The 16,477-nt window shown below is 34.6% G+C and overlaps 1 protein-coding gene across 1 annotated transcript; it reads left to right on the top strand.

The window, feature by feature from the left end:
- Positions 1–1,365: 1,365 nt before the first annotated feature.
- Positions 1,366–15,820, top strand: LOC148610889 (CLIP-associating protein 2-like). The gene is made up of 5 exons (XM_088590788.1): positions 1,366–1,489; positions 11,511–11,631; positions 13,033–13,161; positions 13,586–13,792; positions 14,060–15,820. The coding sequence occupies exons 2-5, from the start codon at positions 11,533–11,535 to the stop codon at positions 14,219–14,221; spliced, it is 597 nt and encodes a 198-aa protein (XP_088446914.1). The 5' UTR covers positions 1,366–1,489; positions 11,511–11,532; the 3' UTR covers positions 14,222–15,820.
- The last annotated feature ends 657 nt before the right edge of the window (positions 15,821–16,477 follow it).

Genomic DNA, 16,477 nt, shown 5'->3' with positions numbered 1-16,477 from the left:
AAATGAGTAACTCGGACTCCACTAAAATGGGAGCATGGAGCAGGAGCAGAGGTAGGGTAAGCCTTCTCTGCCTTTCTAGAAACACCCATCGAGTCGCTCATAAAAAGTCACGTCCGGGGTAGACGAAAGAGGAAAGGAAAACTATGACACGATGAACAAATCAGTTTTTATAGTGCAGATGGATACATCCTAACGATCCACGAGTTCATGATGACGATACAAAAACTCTGCGTAGTTACGGCAAGCTCTGGTATAACGTGTGAGTTGTAATATGAAAGAACTTCTAAATCATAAATCACTACAACATCCAGATGTTCTTGTAATGTTATGCGTTTAGATGGCTTCTGTTGCCGCCTGTCGCCTGTTGTCTAGATCGTCTGGTAACTTTGAAAAAAATCTTGCTCTGAAACAGTAAATCGAATTTTCAAACCTATGGCCGATCTATGCTGTAAATATGAGGTAAATCTCTTTATTATAGTCCCCTTTTAAAAAGTGGGAGTATATAGTGATAGGGGTGTCCGTCCTTAAACAAATATTTCCGTCACAGATTTCTTAGCTTTCTCGATCATTTACTATCTGTTTTCCGAGCGACTTAGAATTTTTACATGTGATGTAACTTTCCTTCGCAGATTTTTCAGCACCCTTTAGAAGGAATAATTATTTTTGGAGGTATATGGCTTAGCAATGATGACCCCTTTCCAGTTTACTAGGTCATCTACTTGCTGTTTTCTGAGCGACTTAGAATTTTTACTTGTGTGGTATTGAGGAATTTTCCGTCACATATTTCTCAGCACCCATCGGAAGGAATGATTAAATGTTTGGTGGTATAGTAATTAGATGAGCTTTCAAGATATTTCTATATACAAATTACAGTTTTATATAACATATCATTTAATTTATTTAAATTTGTTATCAGCAAGATACCGTGAAACCATTGTATAGGGACACCCACTCAACTTAAACACATCGAAGGTTACATTGAACATGTTACAGTAAATAACGGCAATCAGTTATTATGAGTAGTTACTAAGCATTTAATTATTACGTGTAATTACTAGGGAGTCTAGTAAATACGTGTACTACCTAAATTAGCCAGTAATTACACGTAATTACACCTAATTAATAGGTCATTTTATTCTTAATTACTGATGGAAAATATTTTCCATTGAAAACAACTCATCAGCTAAACTGCTTAGTTTATTTTAAAAATATTGAATTTTCCATCAAATCAAAATTTAATATATGCTTAGTAAATAAGCGTAAAAATTTAGAATATTTTTAGTAACTACGTAATAACTAAAGAAAACCAGGAAATATGTGTATTTACCAAACCAGTCAGGAATTACAGTAGTATAGTAGGAGTTCTAGCCTTAGTATTTTTCAGGTGGTGCAAGGTGGTGCATCCCAATGCACATGCGCATGACGTCACATCGGGTATTCACGGACCGAGAGTAACCGGTAGAGGAAATGGGCCGGAAGTGGACCTTAGGTATGACCGGAAGTGGACCTTGGGCGACCGGAAGTGGACTTAGATGGGGACCAATGAGGGGAACATGGGGACCCTCTGATCTGGAAAAGGGGTTGAGAGGGAGGAAACGATCTCCATAGGTCTTCATTAAGTATCTTAGTTAGGGTCATTATATTATATTGTGTAAACAACTAAGTATAAAAAGGGGGTGTATTATGACAAGAGTTATCTTTCTTTGTTTATATATTTTTTTAAATTTTCATTTTATTGTTTTTTTAATTATTTTTTGTAAATTATTTGTTTGAAATTTCATTGTCATTGTGTAATAATGTCAAATTAAATGGGCACTTTGAATAGATTTTTAATTTTGATTTTCTTTGTGTTCAATGGATTGTGTAATTTGAATAGATGTCTCACGGATTAGACAGATGTTTGAAACTTTTCATTTTATTGGTGATTTCAATAGTCCATGTATTGATTTTTAACCATTTTTATTGTGCTTTATTACATGTGAAAGGACGTGTTGTGCAATGTTCACCTGTCGGACATTAATTTTTATCGTTGTTTAATCCATTTTTGTTTAATTATGTTTTTTTTGTATTCAGTTTACAATTTGACTAACCACTAATGATTATCCTGACAATTGTAAGGTGTTCAATTATAAAATTTGGAATGTTAAAATCTTTTGAATGGTGTATTGCCCTTCGTTTTTATTATATTTAGATTTTTAAAGTCGACCATTTCATCATCTCTTACAGACACACTCAACCTTTTCATCGATTATATATCCGCGTTATGGGGCTCTATCGGTTAAACCTATTTCTTTTTCATACTTTCAGTGTTTATATGTCCCATGTACTAGTTTTGACCCGTTATGGGGGGTAAACCATTGAATTACGGAATTTTATTTTTCTCTCCATAATTTCATTCGTGGTTTGTTTCCTTCGCCCCCTTTTTTATTTTTTGTATAATGTTTTAAGGAGATTGAACTTTTTATTGCTATATTATGTTTTCAAGTTACTTACACTCAAAATTTGATCCTAGTTATGAGCCTCTGATATTAAATATGTTTGTTATGCTGTCGCTAACGGTTTTAATAGGTGTTATCTCGATTTTGAGCAACCCTGTTTTGTAAGGAGGTCTTTCTTTAGTATAGTTTCATTACACAACAAAATTTTTTTCTTTTATCTTTTACTAACAATTTATATTCATCGTTCCATTCGTCGGGATGTCGTCTGTTTTTCGAAATCGGGTCCTGCTCAGTTGTCTGTTCCATAAAGTGTTCTTCTTCCCCTTTAAATAACACTTCACGATCCGATCTTATGATTCTACTTTACTATAAAAAGTCTTGCCGTCCGAGTATCATTGGCGTCAAGGCTGTTTTTTTTTCAATCTATTTAATCTTCACTTCCTTTTGGTCCTCAGCTTACATGACTGCTGGTGGTGTTTGTTGTATATCCCATATAGCTCCTCCTTTTTGAGACACTTGCTTGTTTGAGACGATATGATGAATTCGGTCACTGAATCTATCTCCCATCTCTTTACGAAATATTCTCACCATAAAAATTGCTGGTTGCTGTTGCTGGTTCAGAGAATCTGTTCAACAAAAACAAGTATCATAGAATCATCAGTCTGAATGTTCATTACCTGGTTCTTTTTAAAAATCCTAGAGACGTATCACAGGCCATGACCATGACCCAACATATGTTTCCTAAAAAGACAAACTACTTTATGAAATCGTACGAGTATGCCATGGCCAAACCCCACGGATATTTATTGATCGACATGAAATAGGGCACTCCTGACAACTTGAGATTGAGGAGCAACATCTTCCCGTGGGGAATTCAGGATGTGTTCTTGGTTGAGGAAAAGTATAAATAGAGATGAAAAAGGATATGTTGTCACTTCTTGGCCGACTCGCAAAGGAGATGGACGCACCCGGAGCAATAAAGATTTACAAGATAGTTCCCTGTCGAGGGATTCATTTAAAAGAGATGCCATACACGTGCAATGGACGACAGGAAGGGAACAATGCAAACGAAAGAATGAACTGACAAAAGAAAGTGAGGCCCCAAAAAGACCTCGTGATAGACCAGCTGGAGGAAAGAAAAAAGTCTAACAGAAAACAGATGTGACACTTATAAATGGAACTGTATAGAGATTTCGGAACAAAGATCATGAAGCTGTATTAAGAACGTAAAACGTACAACGTCAGAATATCAAATACAAGTGGAAACTAGAGCGGATTATCGTGTATCCTTGTATAAGAAACAACGATCCTAAGAAATCAAGAAAGTTACAAAAGTTCAACTAGATGAATCATATTGATTTACGATGCCGGAACCTTATACGATGAGAGGATAATTCATCAAAAAAAGGAGGAGCTATATGGGATATACAACAAACACCACCAGCAGTCATGTAAGCCGAGGACCAAAAGGAAGTGAAGATTAAATAGATTGGAAAAATAGATTTGGTGGTACATTTTGCAGATCCAGCTATGAAATGTTATTTGTATGGATTCTTGTGGAGTTTAGGAATCCAGTACATAGATGGTAAATCACAATCATCTTCCTTGGTAGTGAGACCAGAAGAGGATAGCACAGATTGATGGTTTTTCACAAATTCTTCTTTGGGGAATGTGGTAGCAGTATAGGTCTCATCACTGCTATTATTTTCTACGTCTACCTCTGATAATAAACATTGGATGTAAAACGTTTTGCACACAAAAACAATGCTCTTTTGGGCTTTGTCTGCTGGTATTACAACATATTTGTCATGTGTAGTAGACAATGTTTTTGCTACATATGAAAAAGATGTCAGTTTACCCGATAGAGCCCCATGAAATGGTCGACTTCAAAACTCTAATTATAATAAGAATGAAGGGCAATGCACCATTCAAAAGCTATTAACATTCCAAATGTAAACATCAATTGAACGCCTTACAGGATCATCATTAGTGGTTAGTCAAAATTTCAAACTCAATACAAGAAAACATAATTAAACAAAAATGATTGAAACAACGATTAAAATTAATGTCCGAGAGGTAAACATTGCACAACACGTCATTACACCTGTAATGTATTTATAAAGCACAATAAAAATGGTTAAAAATCAATACATGGGCTATTGAAATTACCAGTAAAATGGAAAGTTTCAAACATCTGTCTAATTCGTGAGACATCTATTCAAAGAAAATCAAATCAAAATTTAAAATCTATTCAAAGTGCCCATTTAATATCACATTATTACACAAAGACAATGAAATTTCAAACAAATAATTTACAAAAAAAAATAATTTACAAAAAAATAATTTAAAAACAATGAACGTTAATGAAAAAAAAATGCAAATTATCTAAGGTCCATAATTTACAGAGATATGAATGCACAAAGTTTTGCATAAAAAACAAAAACAACAGAAAACACACACACACAAAGAAGAAAACAGCAACGGAGATTGGAGAAATGGTAGAACTGTTGGTGAGAAATTATATTTAATATATTTTCCAATTAGTATTTGAAAAATAGATATATTTCAACAAAGGATAAATTCTAATCCAAGTTCGAATTCCATAATAGAATTGTTAAATATATTACAACAAAGGATAAATCTAATCTAATCCAAGTTGAAAATTCCATTGGATTACTTTAAAATTCCTCATAAAACTATCAATTACATTTTGATAAACGATAAATTCTGATTCAAATTTGAAATTTGAATCTAAGTTGGAAATTATAGTGAACTATGGTCTACAATTTGAGAAATAAACCGTTGTGCATGACCGTTGGGTCTTTTTCAGGAATTCCATGTTAAATACAACAAGGAATATAGCTATTGTAAATGTTGGTTCCTCATCTAGCAATATTGAATCCCATTTTTCAGGAGACCCTAGAAGATCTTTCAATCAGGGGGAGATAATTTCTGATTATTTCAATATCCCGTTTCATTGAGTCAGAATAGGCATACAAGTGCAAACAAAGGGGATATAAGCAAGAAATTGACACATGATGACAATTCATTTAATGTCCTTGTTATAAAAACGGTCTCAGTCTTGTTTTCTTTGCCCCATAGGCTTCTATAGTATACCTTAAATTTTCATGATTTTTAAAAAATACACTAGGAGTTTCAATCTTACTTTTGACCATGTTTTTCAATTAAGGAAATGTCAAAAATAATTTTTAGGTCCATTCTAGAAAAAAGGCACGACCTTTGGTACACCAGGACAGGTCAAACTAAAGTAGAATTTTTCTACTTTCATTTTCATTTGGAGTTCATAAAATAGACCCCTTTTCTGAAGCATGATTTTTCATGAAAATGCTGTTTTTCTTTAAAAACATTTTTTTTGTGTCATAGCTTGATATTTACCATGTTGTTTTGGTGAAAAATGATAGTCATTTGCTAAGAAACAAAAAAAAGGAAAAGGCAAAATAGAAGCGTATTATATTTTTAAGCGCCATGTTTTGACGTACACCCGCTCAGGAATATGCAATACAAGACTGATATTTATTACTAATAAAAACTTTTAGATATCTTTAAATGTTAAATTGCAATCCATTGGTCATCTTCAATTCTACAAATACATTGCTAATTTCAAATTTAGTAAAAATATTCCAGAAAAGTAAAAAAATGAGGAATTGCTGTTGTTGTTTTTTCTATAACTGTGTTCAATTTTTAACTTAAAGACAAAATATCTCCGTCCTTCTCCTTTCCTGTGAATTTTTGTTCCAATTTTCATATAGGTACCCTTTAACAGTATTAAGTCAAACATCTCAAATTTTGCAAAAAAGACAAGTTTTGATAAAAAATAATTTAGTTACCTTTATCAACATTAAAGATGGTCTGTATTGGTAAGACCAATGCCTAAACAATTTTTTTGCCCATATTCACAAAAAGTTAAATTTGGACCTCCTTTTTTAACCTTAACACAAGGGAGCCTCTTGATAATTTAAACTCTACTTATTGAAACAACCAATTGCATAAAGTTGAAGTTCTTGTTTTCACAAAGGTAAAATAGAGTCAAAATGTTGTATATTTATCATTATTTTAATGAAAAAGACATCTTAGTTCACAAAAAATGCTGATTTTCAGTCAAATTTGGTACCCTGGGCATGTATAAATGTACTCGGTAATTACAAAAGGAGAAATATCTCACAGACACAGATAGATATTTTGCAAGAACAGTAAATAATATACATCAAAGTTTCTACTTACTTCACACATTATTGAAGAAAATTCATTTTTTTATATGTCATTACCACCAATTTTTTATAAGCCACATTAGAATTAGAGTGGAAGAAGTACCATAAGAAATGATCATTCATGAGATAAAAATGTTTTATTGGTCAGTTTGCACTTTTAGTCAATCAACTGGCTGTAGTATAGCACTTCTTGAGCAGTTTAAGTAGAATAAAGGTGAAAATGCAAAAATTATTTCAGGTTTTATATGTCATGTGTAACAAGTGCAATTCGACCATTTTTAAGTCTCTACTCCAAGTATTAAAAAAGTCAAAAAATCAAAACTGTCTATAATTCAGCAATTTAAGTCACCCCATTTACTTTTTATATAGTTGTGTTGAGAAAACTTTTAATGATAACAATTGCAATCCATTGGTCATCTTCAAATCTACAAATACATTGCTAATTTCAAATTTAGTAAAAAATATGCCATAAAAGTAAAAATGAGGAATTGCATCACTGTATCCCATTTAAAGTTGCTCAATTTAGTATAGAATATGATATATTATTGTTTGAAATATTCTAGGACAATTGAAATTCGCTTACTAAAAATCTCACTTTCCACTGAAACTGTGGTTATCACTAACAAAAACTTTTTAGATATCTTTAAATGTTGTTGTTTTTTCTATAACTGTGTTCAGTTCTTAATTTAAAGACAAAATATATCTGTCCTCCTCCTTTCCTGTGAATTTTTGTTCCAATTTTTATATAGGTACCCTTTAACAGTATTAAGTCAAATATTTCAAATTTTGCAAAAAAAGACAAGTTTTGAGAAAAAAATAATTTAGTTACCTTTATCAACATTAAAGGTGGTCTGTATTGATCATGCAAATGCCTTAACTATTCTATGAATACCAAATTGTTTCAAAATCTCAAATTTTTTGCCGATATTCACAAACAGTCCCGTGCAGGTCCGGGTGTCAAAATAATAGGCCTGCAGCAGCGCTAAGCTTGTCGTAAAAGGCGAGTAAATTGTCCTCAGAACCTTAGCCGGGGGCTAGGGCGCTCGGCCCACAGAGCAACTGGGTTGTGTGCGCAAGGTAGTGGAATGGGGTACCCCTGGCGTGTTATATGCTGGGATTGTCGGGCTATAATACGGAAAACCTGACCGCAAACCATAGTGGTGCACCGTGTTGGGAAAGATGCCAAGTTCCTCGCACGTTAAAGAACCCTGCTGTGGTATTCTCCCGGAGTAGGAACCATAGGGCTCCGCCACAGGAGGCTAAATTGCCCGACCCTACCTACCTCTTCCTATTTCCAGTGGCAATCAAAATTTATCGACCCCTTTGTCCTTGTGTCCTGTCCCATTTTTCATTTCATCATTTCATGTTCATTTTATCATCCATATCATGTTCATCACCTGAATATAGCTGAAATATTGCTGCTCGGGCGTTAAACCCCAACAAACAAACAAAAACACAAAAAGTCAAGTTCGGACCCCCTGTTTCTTAGCCTTAACACAAGGGAGCTTCTTGATCATTTAAAATCTGCTGATTGAAAAAGCCAATTGCACAAAATTGAAGTTCTTGTTTACACAAAGGTAAAATAGAATCAAAATGTTGTATATTTATTATTATTTTAATGAAAAAGACATCTTAGTTCACAAAAATGCTGATTTTCAGTCAAATTTGGTACCATGGGCATATATAAATGTACTCGGTAATTACAAAAGGAGAAATATCTCACAGACACAGATAGATATTTTGCAAGAACAGTAAATAATATACACATCAAAATTTCTACTTACTTCACACATTATTGAAGAAAATTCATTTTTTTATATGTCATTACCACCAATTTTTTATAAGCCACATTAGAATTAGAGTGGAAGAAGTACCATAAGAAATGATCACTCATGAGATAAAAATGTTTTATTGGTCAGTTTGCACTTTTAGTCAATCAACTGGCTGTAGTATAGCACTTCTTGAGCAGTTAAAGTATTTGTTTGTTTGTTTGTTGGGGTTTAACGTCCGAGCAGCAATATTTCAGCTATATTCAGACGATGAACATGAAATGGGTGATAAAATGAACATGAACATGAAATTATGATGAAATGAAAAAAGGGATGGGACACAAGGACTATGGGGTCGACAAATTTTGATTGCCAGTAGAAATAGGGAGAGGTAGGTAGGGTCGGGCAATTTGGCCTCCTGTGGCGGAGCCCTATGGTTCCTACTCCGGGAGAATACCACACTAGGGTTCTTTCACGTGCGAGGAACGTGGCATCTTTCCCAACACGGTGCACCACTATGGTTTGCGGTCAGGTTTTCCGTATTATAGCCTGACAACCCCAGCATGTAACACGCCAGGGGTACCCCATTCAACCACCTGGGGCACACATCCCAGTTGCTCTGTGGGCAGAGCGCCCTAGCCCCCGGCCAGGGTTCTGAGCACTATTTAGTCGCCTTTTACGACAAGCTTAGCGCTGCTGCAGGCCTATTCTTTTAACACCCGGACCTGCACGGGGTAAAAAGAACCTTACTTCAGAGGGTGACAAAAAGAAATTGAAAGAGCACCTTATTAGTAACAAAGATGCTTCCGCTGCTAATGAGATGGAACAAGGTACATGCTCAATACTAAAATAGAAGATAGACACTGGAGCATCCGCCCCCATAAAATAACCACTCAGACGCACGTCAATTTGGTATGAAAAAGCGGAGAAAAATACTTAAAAGATCAAATAGAACAAGGAGTAATACATCAACTTTACCATGGGCGTCAAATGTAGTTTTAGTGAGGAAGCGAGACCAGACAGTTCGGTGGTGTCTTGACTATCGTTTACTTAATGAAATTACGGTAAAATCAGTAAATCCTTTGCCTCACATTGATATATGAATGGACTGCCTTGCTTCTGTATCGATTTTTTCCTGCTTGGATTTACAGAGTGGTTATTGGCAGCTGGAAGTTGAAGTTTGTTTGTTTGTTTGTTTATTGGGGTTTAACGTCCGAACAGCAATATTTCAGCTATATTCAGACGATGAACATGAAATTGATGATAACATGAACATGAAATGATGATGAAATGAAAAAGGGATGGGACACAAGGACAATGGGGTCGACAAATTTTGATTGCCACTGGAAATAGGGAGAGGTGGGTAGGGTCGGGCAATTTAGCCTCCTGTGGCGGAGCCCTATGGTTCCTACTCCGGGAGAATACCACACTAGGGTTCTTTAACGTGCGAGGAACATGCCATCTTTCCCAACACTGCGCACCACTATGGTTTGCGGTCAGGTTTCCCGTATTATAGCCTGACAACCCCAGCATGTAACACGCCAGGGGTACCCCATTCAACCACCTGGGACACACATCCCAGTTGCTCTGTGGGCCGAGCGCCCTAGCCCCCGGCTAAGGTTCTGAGCACTATTTAGTCGCCTTTTACGACAAGCTTAGCGCTGCTGCAGGCCTATTCTTTTAACACCCGGACCTGCACGAGGCTGGAAGTTGAAGAATCAGACCGTATCATTTATCTTGACGACATCATCATTTGCAGCTTTGAGAAACTGGTAGAAGCACTTTACACAGCCCCAATGTTGGCTCATCCAAAACCAGATGGTGAGTTCGTCCTTAATATAAATGTCTAAAACATCGGAATAGGCGGAGCCCTTCAGCAAATTCAGGATGGGAAAGAGAAGGTTATAGAATATGCATCAATGAAACTGGATAATACACAACAAAATAAATAGTGTAACCAAACGTGAACTATTGGCGATGGTGACATTCATACACCAGTTCTGGCATTATCTGTCAGGCAGAAAATTTACCTTGAGAACAGATCATGCAGCCCTTATATTGTTATATAATTTCAAAGATACACTAGATAAACTTGCTCGCTCGATTGAATCTTTAGCCCAGTACGACTCCAGCATAGCATATATATACGCCAAGGAATAAAGCATAATAATGCAGACACGATGTCAAGGAAGGACCATGGAGGGCAAGTTTCTAACCATCAGGACGAAACCATTGATCAGAACTGTCCATTTTGCCAAAATTTAACCAATCATTGGAAAGATGTCAAAACCGAAATAGATAATATCCAGAGTTTAAGTAATAAAGAACAGAAGCAGGTGAAGACTAAGGTCTGAGCACAAACAATATAAGTTGGATGGAAGCTCATCCGATCCTGCAACAAAACCCCGACATTATGGCCGACAAACTTGTAAATAAATTCATCTCTAGATTTGGAATTCTTTTGGAGGTGCATACTGACTGTCATGAGTTATTTTCTTGAAAGAAATGTAGGAACTTAGAAGTAAAAGGAACAAAATTTTACGGCGTCGGCTATCTTTTTTTTAAGATAGTACTTGTTTTTAAATGTTACTTTTTTGTTTTCTATTGTTTTTATTACCTAACTTTTTCTCATGTCTACTTCTATGATGCTACCAAACATCAACAATTACAATGGAAGAACTTTGACATTGTCAATGAATATAATAATGTCAGATTTCAAATTGAAGCTCTGGACAGAAAATCATGTCTCGCCATATTGAGCTCATTTATAATTTCTGTCTCAACTTCGATATTGATGTTATTCTGTATATCTTGTTGAAAGATTATGTAGTGCGGTTTGAAGTCCACATAAATGATAAGGTATTGTTTGAATTCTATCTAATTGATAACTAGTATAGATAGAACTAAACACAGTAGATATTTTATTTAGTGTGAACTTAACGCGTTACATGATTAATTTTCTAAAAGTCACTTTGAAGTAGATATCAAGTGTTATAAGTTGAAATATGACATGTATTTTCTTACTTGAGTTGCATAATATATAAGCCATATAAGTCGTTTGTTTCATCTTACAGGAATGAGAAAAGAAAAGAATCTATGTTTATCAAGTTGACCCGTGAGGGAACATTTGTGTTTTGGGATGAACACTTTAAAACAATAATGTTAATTTTACTGGAAACCTTAGGTGATAATGGTGTAAGTATTGGGATGGGCAAGCATGTTTAATTATAAGACACTTATTGTGAAGGTAACTCATAGGTACCAATTTTCGTGGTTTAGGGAAAAATTATCAGTTGGTGGATTCTTGAATTCGTGTATTTTAAACTCTGTAAGACAAACGAATGAGAAATTTCCTTTTCGTTGGGAACCAAATTTCATGGTATACCAAATCCATGAAAACCATGAAAATTGGTACCCCAAGAACAATAATACTTTCACAGTATTACCGAATGTGTAATCTTGATACTATTCTTAAACTCTGTGAAATCACAATACAATATAGTAAAGTTTAGATCAATGTGACTGAATGAGAGTTGTTATCAATATGGAACAAGTTGTATTTGTCGTCTGTGACAACATCCCTTCGGCTCCTGCGTGTGGAGTGTTCGTGTCACAACTCGTGCGTTGCGCCAGAGCTTGGCGGGACTGCGCGGGCTTTTTGTGTCGCGCTGGAACTCTGATAGATAGGCTTCTGGGACAGGGTAATTTTGCTACAAGATTGAAGTCATCACTACAGAAGTTTTGTGCTCGTCATCGTGGATCGTTGTGGTGTGTCCATCAGTACCATGAGGGCTGATTTATTCAACGAGTCATGGTTTTCCTTTCCCCGTTTGTCTACCCCGGACTTGACTTTTTATAAGCAACTCGGCGGGTGTTTCTAGAAAAGCAGAGGGCGTTTACCCTACCGGTGCACCTGGTCCATGCTCCCAGTTTTTCGTGGAGTCCGAGTTGCTCATTTACTTTTGTTGCTTTGTATGTGTGGTTTTGGTTGCTTTGTGTTCTTTGTTGTGTATGTCTGTTTTCCATGTCTGGTCTTTGTCCCTGGATTGCATTCTTTTGATTACCGCTGTAACCTTGGTTCCCTTGATTGCTCTAGAGTAAAAGTAAGAAGTTTGTAATGGTGTTCTATTCTAAACAAGAATTAACTTATATGCACTTGGTAGTGACACCCATAATTAAAACAAGTAGGAAGTTTATTATAAAGAGATAAGTTTTTGTTTTGCCTGCAATGAATCCTGCAACTAAGGTATTGGGTTTCTAGTGTCCTGGTTAAGATTTTCATGTTATGTTTTCTGATTAGGTCAGTTTGATATGAACCACTTATGCTAGGACAATTATATTTTTTCAGCAGTTGCATTAGCGTCACTCTACTACAAATCTGTATTCATTTTGTGCACATGCCTCCGCAGTCCATTGACTTCCAGATTATTACTAGGTCACAATTCCATACATGCAAACAATTTACTCATCATCAATCAAGTTTTGAATAACAGCGTCCATGTTTGACGGGCGAGACTTATCTCTGTGATTACAGTTTATTGGTTTGCTAGCTCTTGTTAACAGTATATTCTTTAAAAGTTTGATTTTTAATTTTAGATCCAAATAAGAGCATCAGCATTGAAATATTTACGTGAAATTTTACGTCACCAGCGTCGTAGACTCTGTGATTATGCCGAGTTGACAACTCTAAGGATTTTAAAGGCCCATAAAGACCCAGACTGGAGGGTAGATATCACTAGATTTATTACTGTTAATTTTAGGTTCTATTATTGAAACCAGATATAGTTATACAATATAATTATTAATACTGACATCAATGATTTTTTAATTTGATTAAGTAAGAGTCTGTAAATAGCTATCACTAAAATGACATTTTGGTCTAGAATTACAAATTTGAAACTTTTTCTGACCTGATGGTATTACTACATGTATCATCAGGTGTATTGTAGATATTGTCTTATGAACAATTACATACATTACAGAGAAAAATTAAATCACTTATAAAATAGTTTATTTGACACAGATAATTGTTGATCTGATTTTTGAAGTTAGTCCTATGAAGAAAGGGAAACAGTCATTCTGTGATGCCAAATTAGGAATTTTTAAATAAATTTATTAAAGAATCTATGAGTGTGTTTTGAATATTCAGGTACAGAAGGCAGCTGATGAGTATGCAGAGACATTAGCTAATTATATTCCTCCAGAACAATGTATTAGAATACTCAGTCCTATAGTTCAGTCAGCATCACATCCTATCAATCTAGGAGCCATTAAAATGCAGACTAAAGCTGTAGAAAGAATGCCGAATGATGCCCTAGAGAAGAAATTAACTGATATCATTTCTGGTCTGATCAAGGTAATTTTATCTCAGTTTTAATCTTGTTTTAAAAATTGCATCTTGGTATTGTTTGAAATTCTTTAAAAGAAAACTGTAGACAACTGATGGCAATGGTTTTTTGTGTGGGGTTAGGTCCAATGATTGTATTGGTCTGTTGTCAGGGGTTAGAACCGATGATGGCAATGGTAGTACATTCGTTTATTTATTTAGTAATGTAATTGGGGAAATTTAACTTCTAAAAAATGTTATTTGATCATTAGATTGAGTTTTATGTGCATTTGATAGGCGTATGATGATCCAGTTAGTACTGTCAGAAAATCAGCTGTATTCTGTCTGGTAGCCATCCATACTAAAGTCGGAGAAACCATATGGAATTATCTGGTTATAATAACCAAGCTGAAGGTTATGGATGAGCCCATCAATAATCAACTATATTCTTGTCACTGATTCTGTCAATGTAAAAAAAGTTTGTTTCACCACACTTTATTATATTCTCTTGGTAAATGATCTTATTGCAGTGATCTCCTCTTGGCACAAGGCATATTGTAAGTCCAGATGATTTTAAACTTTGATGATGTGATCTGTTTTATACTTTATTGTACTTAAGAAACACTTTTTATTGGTAATGAAGTGTATATGTTGTATTTGTTGGTGTCAAGAGTGATGGAACTATACTCTGCGTCACATAAATAACATACTGTTAAAATTTGAATAAAAATATTTTCTACGACTTTATTGACACCAACCGTCGTTTAAATTGTCTTAACTGACTTGCTCATTCGTTTAGCCAAACAGCTTCTCAAAAACAAGTCGCTTATTAGCTTAAATCATGCGTAACAAATCCTTACGGGAAAATCCCATACTAATATCCGCCATGTTGGTTTTTACGGGACGATTTGTTTACAAACGAAGTTCGTAAGTTCCCGTCGAACTCCGGTGACAATCGTCTGCTTGATCAACTTCTCGGTATTGTACGTTGTTCGAGCAAGATAAATCCGAGATATCCGAATAACGCCGAAGTGGATTCTGGGTTCTTCGGTTTTTGGACAAACCATTTAAACGTAAACAACATCTCCTAGCAACCCGATCACTGTAAACATGGCCGACTTTTTACAATGTAAATATTGGCACCTAGAATTAAAATCTGACCGGAATTTAACGATTCAATGTTTAGGGAGAAGCCGTTTGGCTAAACAAATGAGCAAGTCATTTAAGACAATTTAAACGACGGTAGGTGTCAATAAAGTCGTAGAAAATATTTTTATTCAAATTTTAACAGTATGTTATTTATGTGACGCCGACTATAGAAAGTTTTGTATGAATGTTGTGGAAGTTTCATGTACTTAGCATGGTCGATTTTAATGGTAATTTTTTAAGTGTGTAAGATGGAGTCTTATCATATACTGCAAGATGTGGTTGTTATACTTTAAACAGGGTAATCTAAGTGCTCTAATGGTTGTATGCCATCTATATTAAAAGAAAGGAAAGAAATATGTATATTTTTTTTAATGAAAAAAAAAATCATAAGGATTTCTCTCATATGCTCCTGTTGCAACTTATTTTGTACAATAAATGTTTTTCCAAGGAGGTTTTGGGACCTATAGTCAGCATTATGAAATTGTGAGAACAATTTAATTTAATTTAATTGAATATTGGTTGTTTAAAATTAATGATAATATTTAAGTGATAATTACTTCTTCTATTAATTTTTATGTACTTACAGAAGTGTTTTGTTTGATAAGTTTTTTAAGCAATTTAAGCTCTAGAAAGTTATTTAATTTTACAAACAATTTTAAACAAAATGATCACATACATTTTCCATCCATTTCCTATAACATAAAGGTTTTAGCTTGTACAGCATTTGTAAGTATACATGGTTTAGCAGTTTTTGGTTTAGCTTGACAGTGATTTGAGAGTTGTGAGGGAGCTATTTTAGGCTGTATGTACATGTATGCATGTGTGTATTGTTGTGCTTTATATGTACAATCTTGTGTAGATATAAATACACTGGTATAATAGAATACCAATAAAATAACTCTAACCTAGTTCTCTTGTCTCTATGCCAAAAGTTGAATGATCTATGCTGAAATAAGTGATCCCAGAATATGTTAACTTTTTTAGATATTATCCCACTGTCAGATATAACAGTCAGTAAATGTCTACCTTTTGAATAGTTAACTTTACATTCCCACTTAACTCCCTTATAACATCTTATTTGTCATTTACCAGTAATGCAAATTCAATGTCAATGATAAGGTAATTTAAAGGTTTACAAATTATAATAAATAAAGAAATAATGAGGCATCGAAAAAGAAGGACAATATACAGACATCAGAATCCAAAGACATTGGCAACACATGAAAGTAGGAAACACAGACAATCTACATACACAATGCAGACCACAGAATACTATAACATAAATCATCTTATTTCTCTTGATTTATTGTTGTTGTCATTGACCAATTATACAAATGTAATGAAAAAGCTTTTCAGATTTTGTTTACATAATTGCACATCATATTAGGTGGACAATTTAGACATCAGGATCCAAGACATGACCAACACATGAAAACAGGATACAATTTACATCCACAACAGAATATAATACAATAACATATAAAAATTGAAGAAAAAAAATCCAGAAAAAATAGGAACTTCCATTCTGAACTTTCTCTAAAAAAACAAATGGGAGTGAAATCAGGT

The sequence above is a fragment of the Perna viridis genome, chromosome 7 (assembly GCF_037379345.1).
Source record: "Perna viridis isolate PV_CMFRI_1.1 ecotype Kerala chromosome 7, ASM3737934v1, whole genome shotgun sequence".
Taxonomy (NCBI): Eukaryota; Metazoa; Mollusca; class Bivalvia; order Mytilida; family Mytilidae; genus Perna; species Perna viridis.
The sequence above is the reverse complement of the archived record's forward strand: the minus strand, read 5'-3'. Positions and strand labels throughout refer to the sequence as shown.

Excerpts from the sequence above, each read along its gene's own strand:
- LOC148610889 (XM_088590788.1), top strand. The coding sequence starts at position 11,533 with ATGTTTATCAAGTTGACCCGTGAGGGAACATTTGTGTTTTGGGATGAA. Across the intron at positions 11,632-13,032 it reads AAACCTTAGGTGATAATGGT|ATCCAAATAAGAGCATCAGC; the intron begins GTAAGTATTGGG and ends TTTTAATTTTAG. Across the intron at positions 13,162-13,585 it reads ATAAAGACCCAGACTGGAGG|GTACAGAAGGCAGCTGATGA; the intron begins GTAGATATCACT and ends TTGAATATTCAG.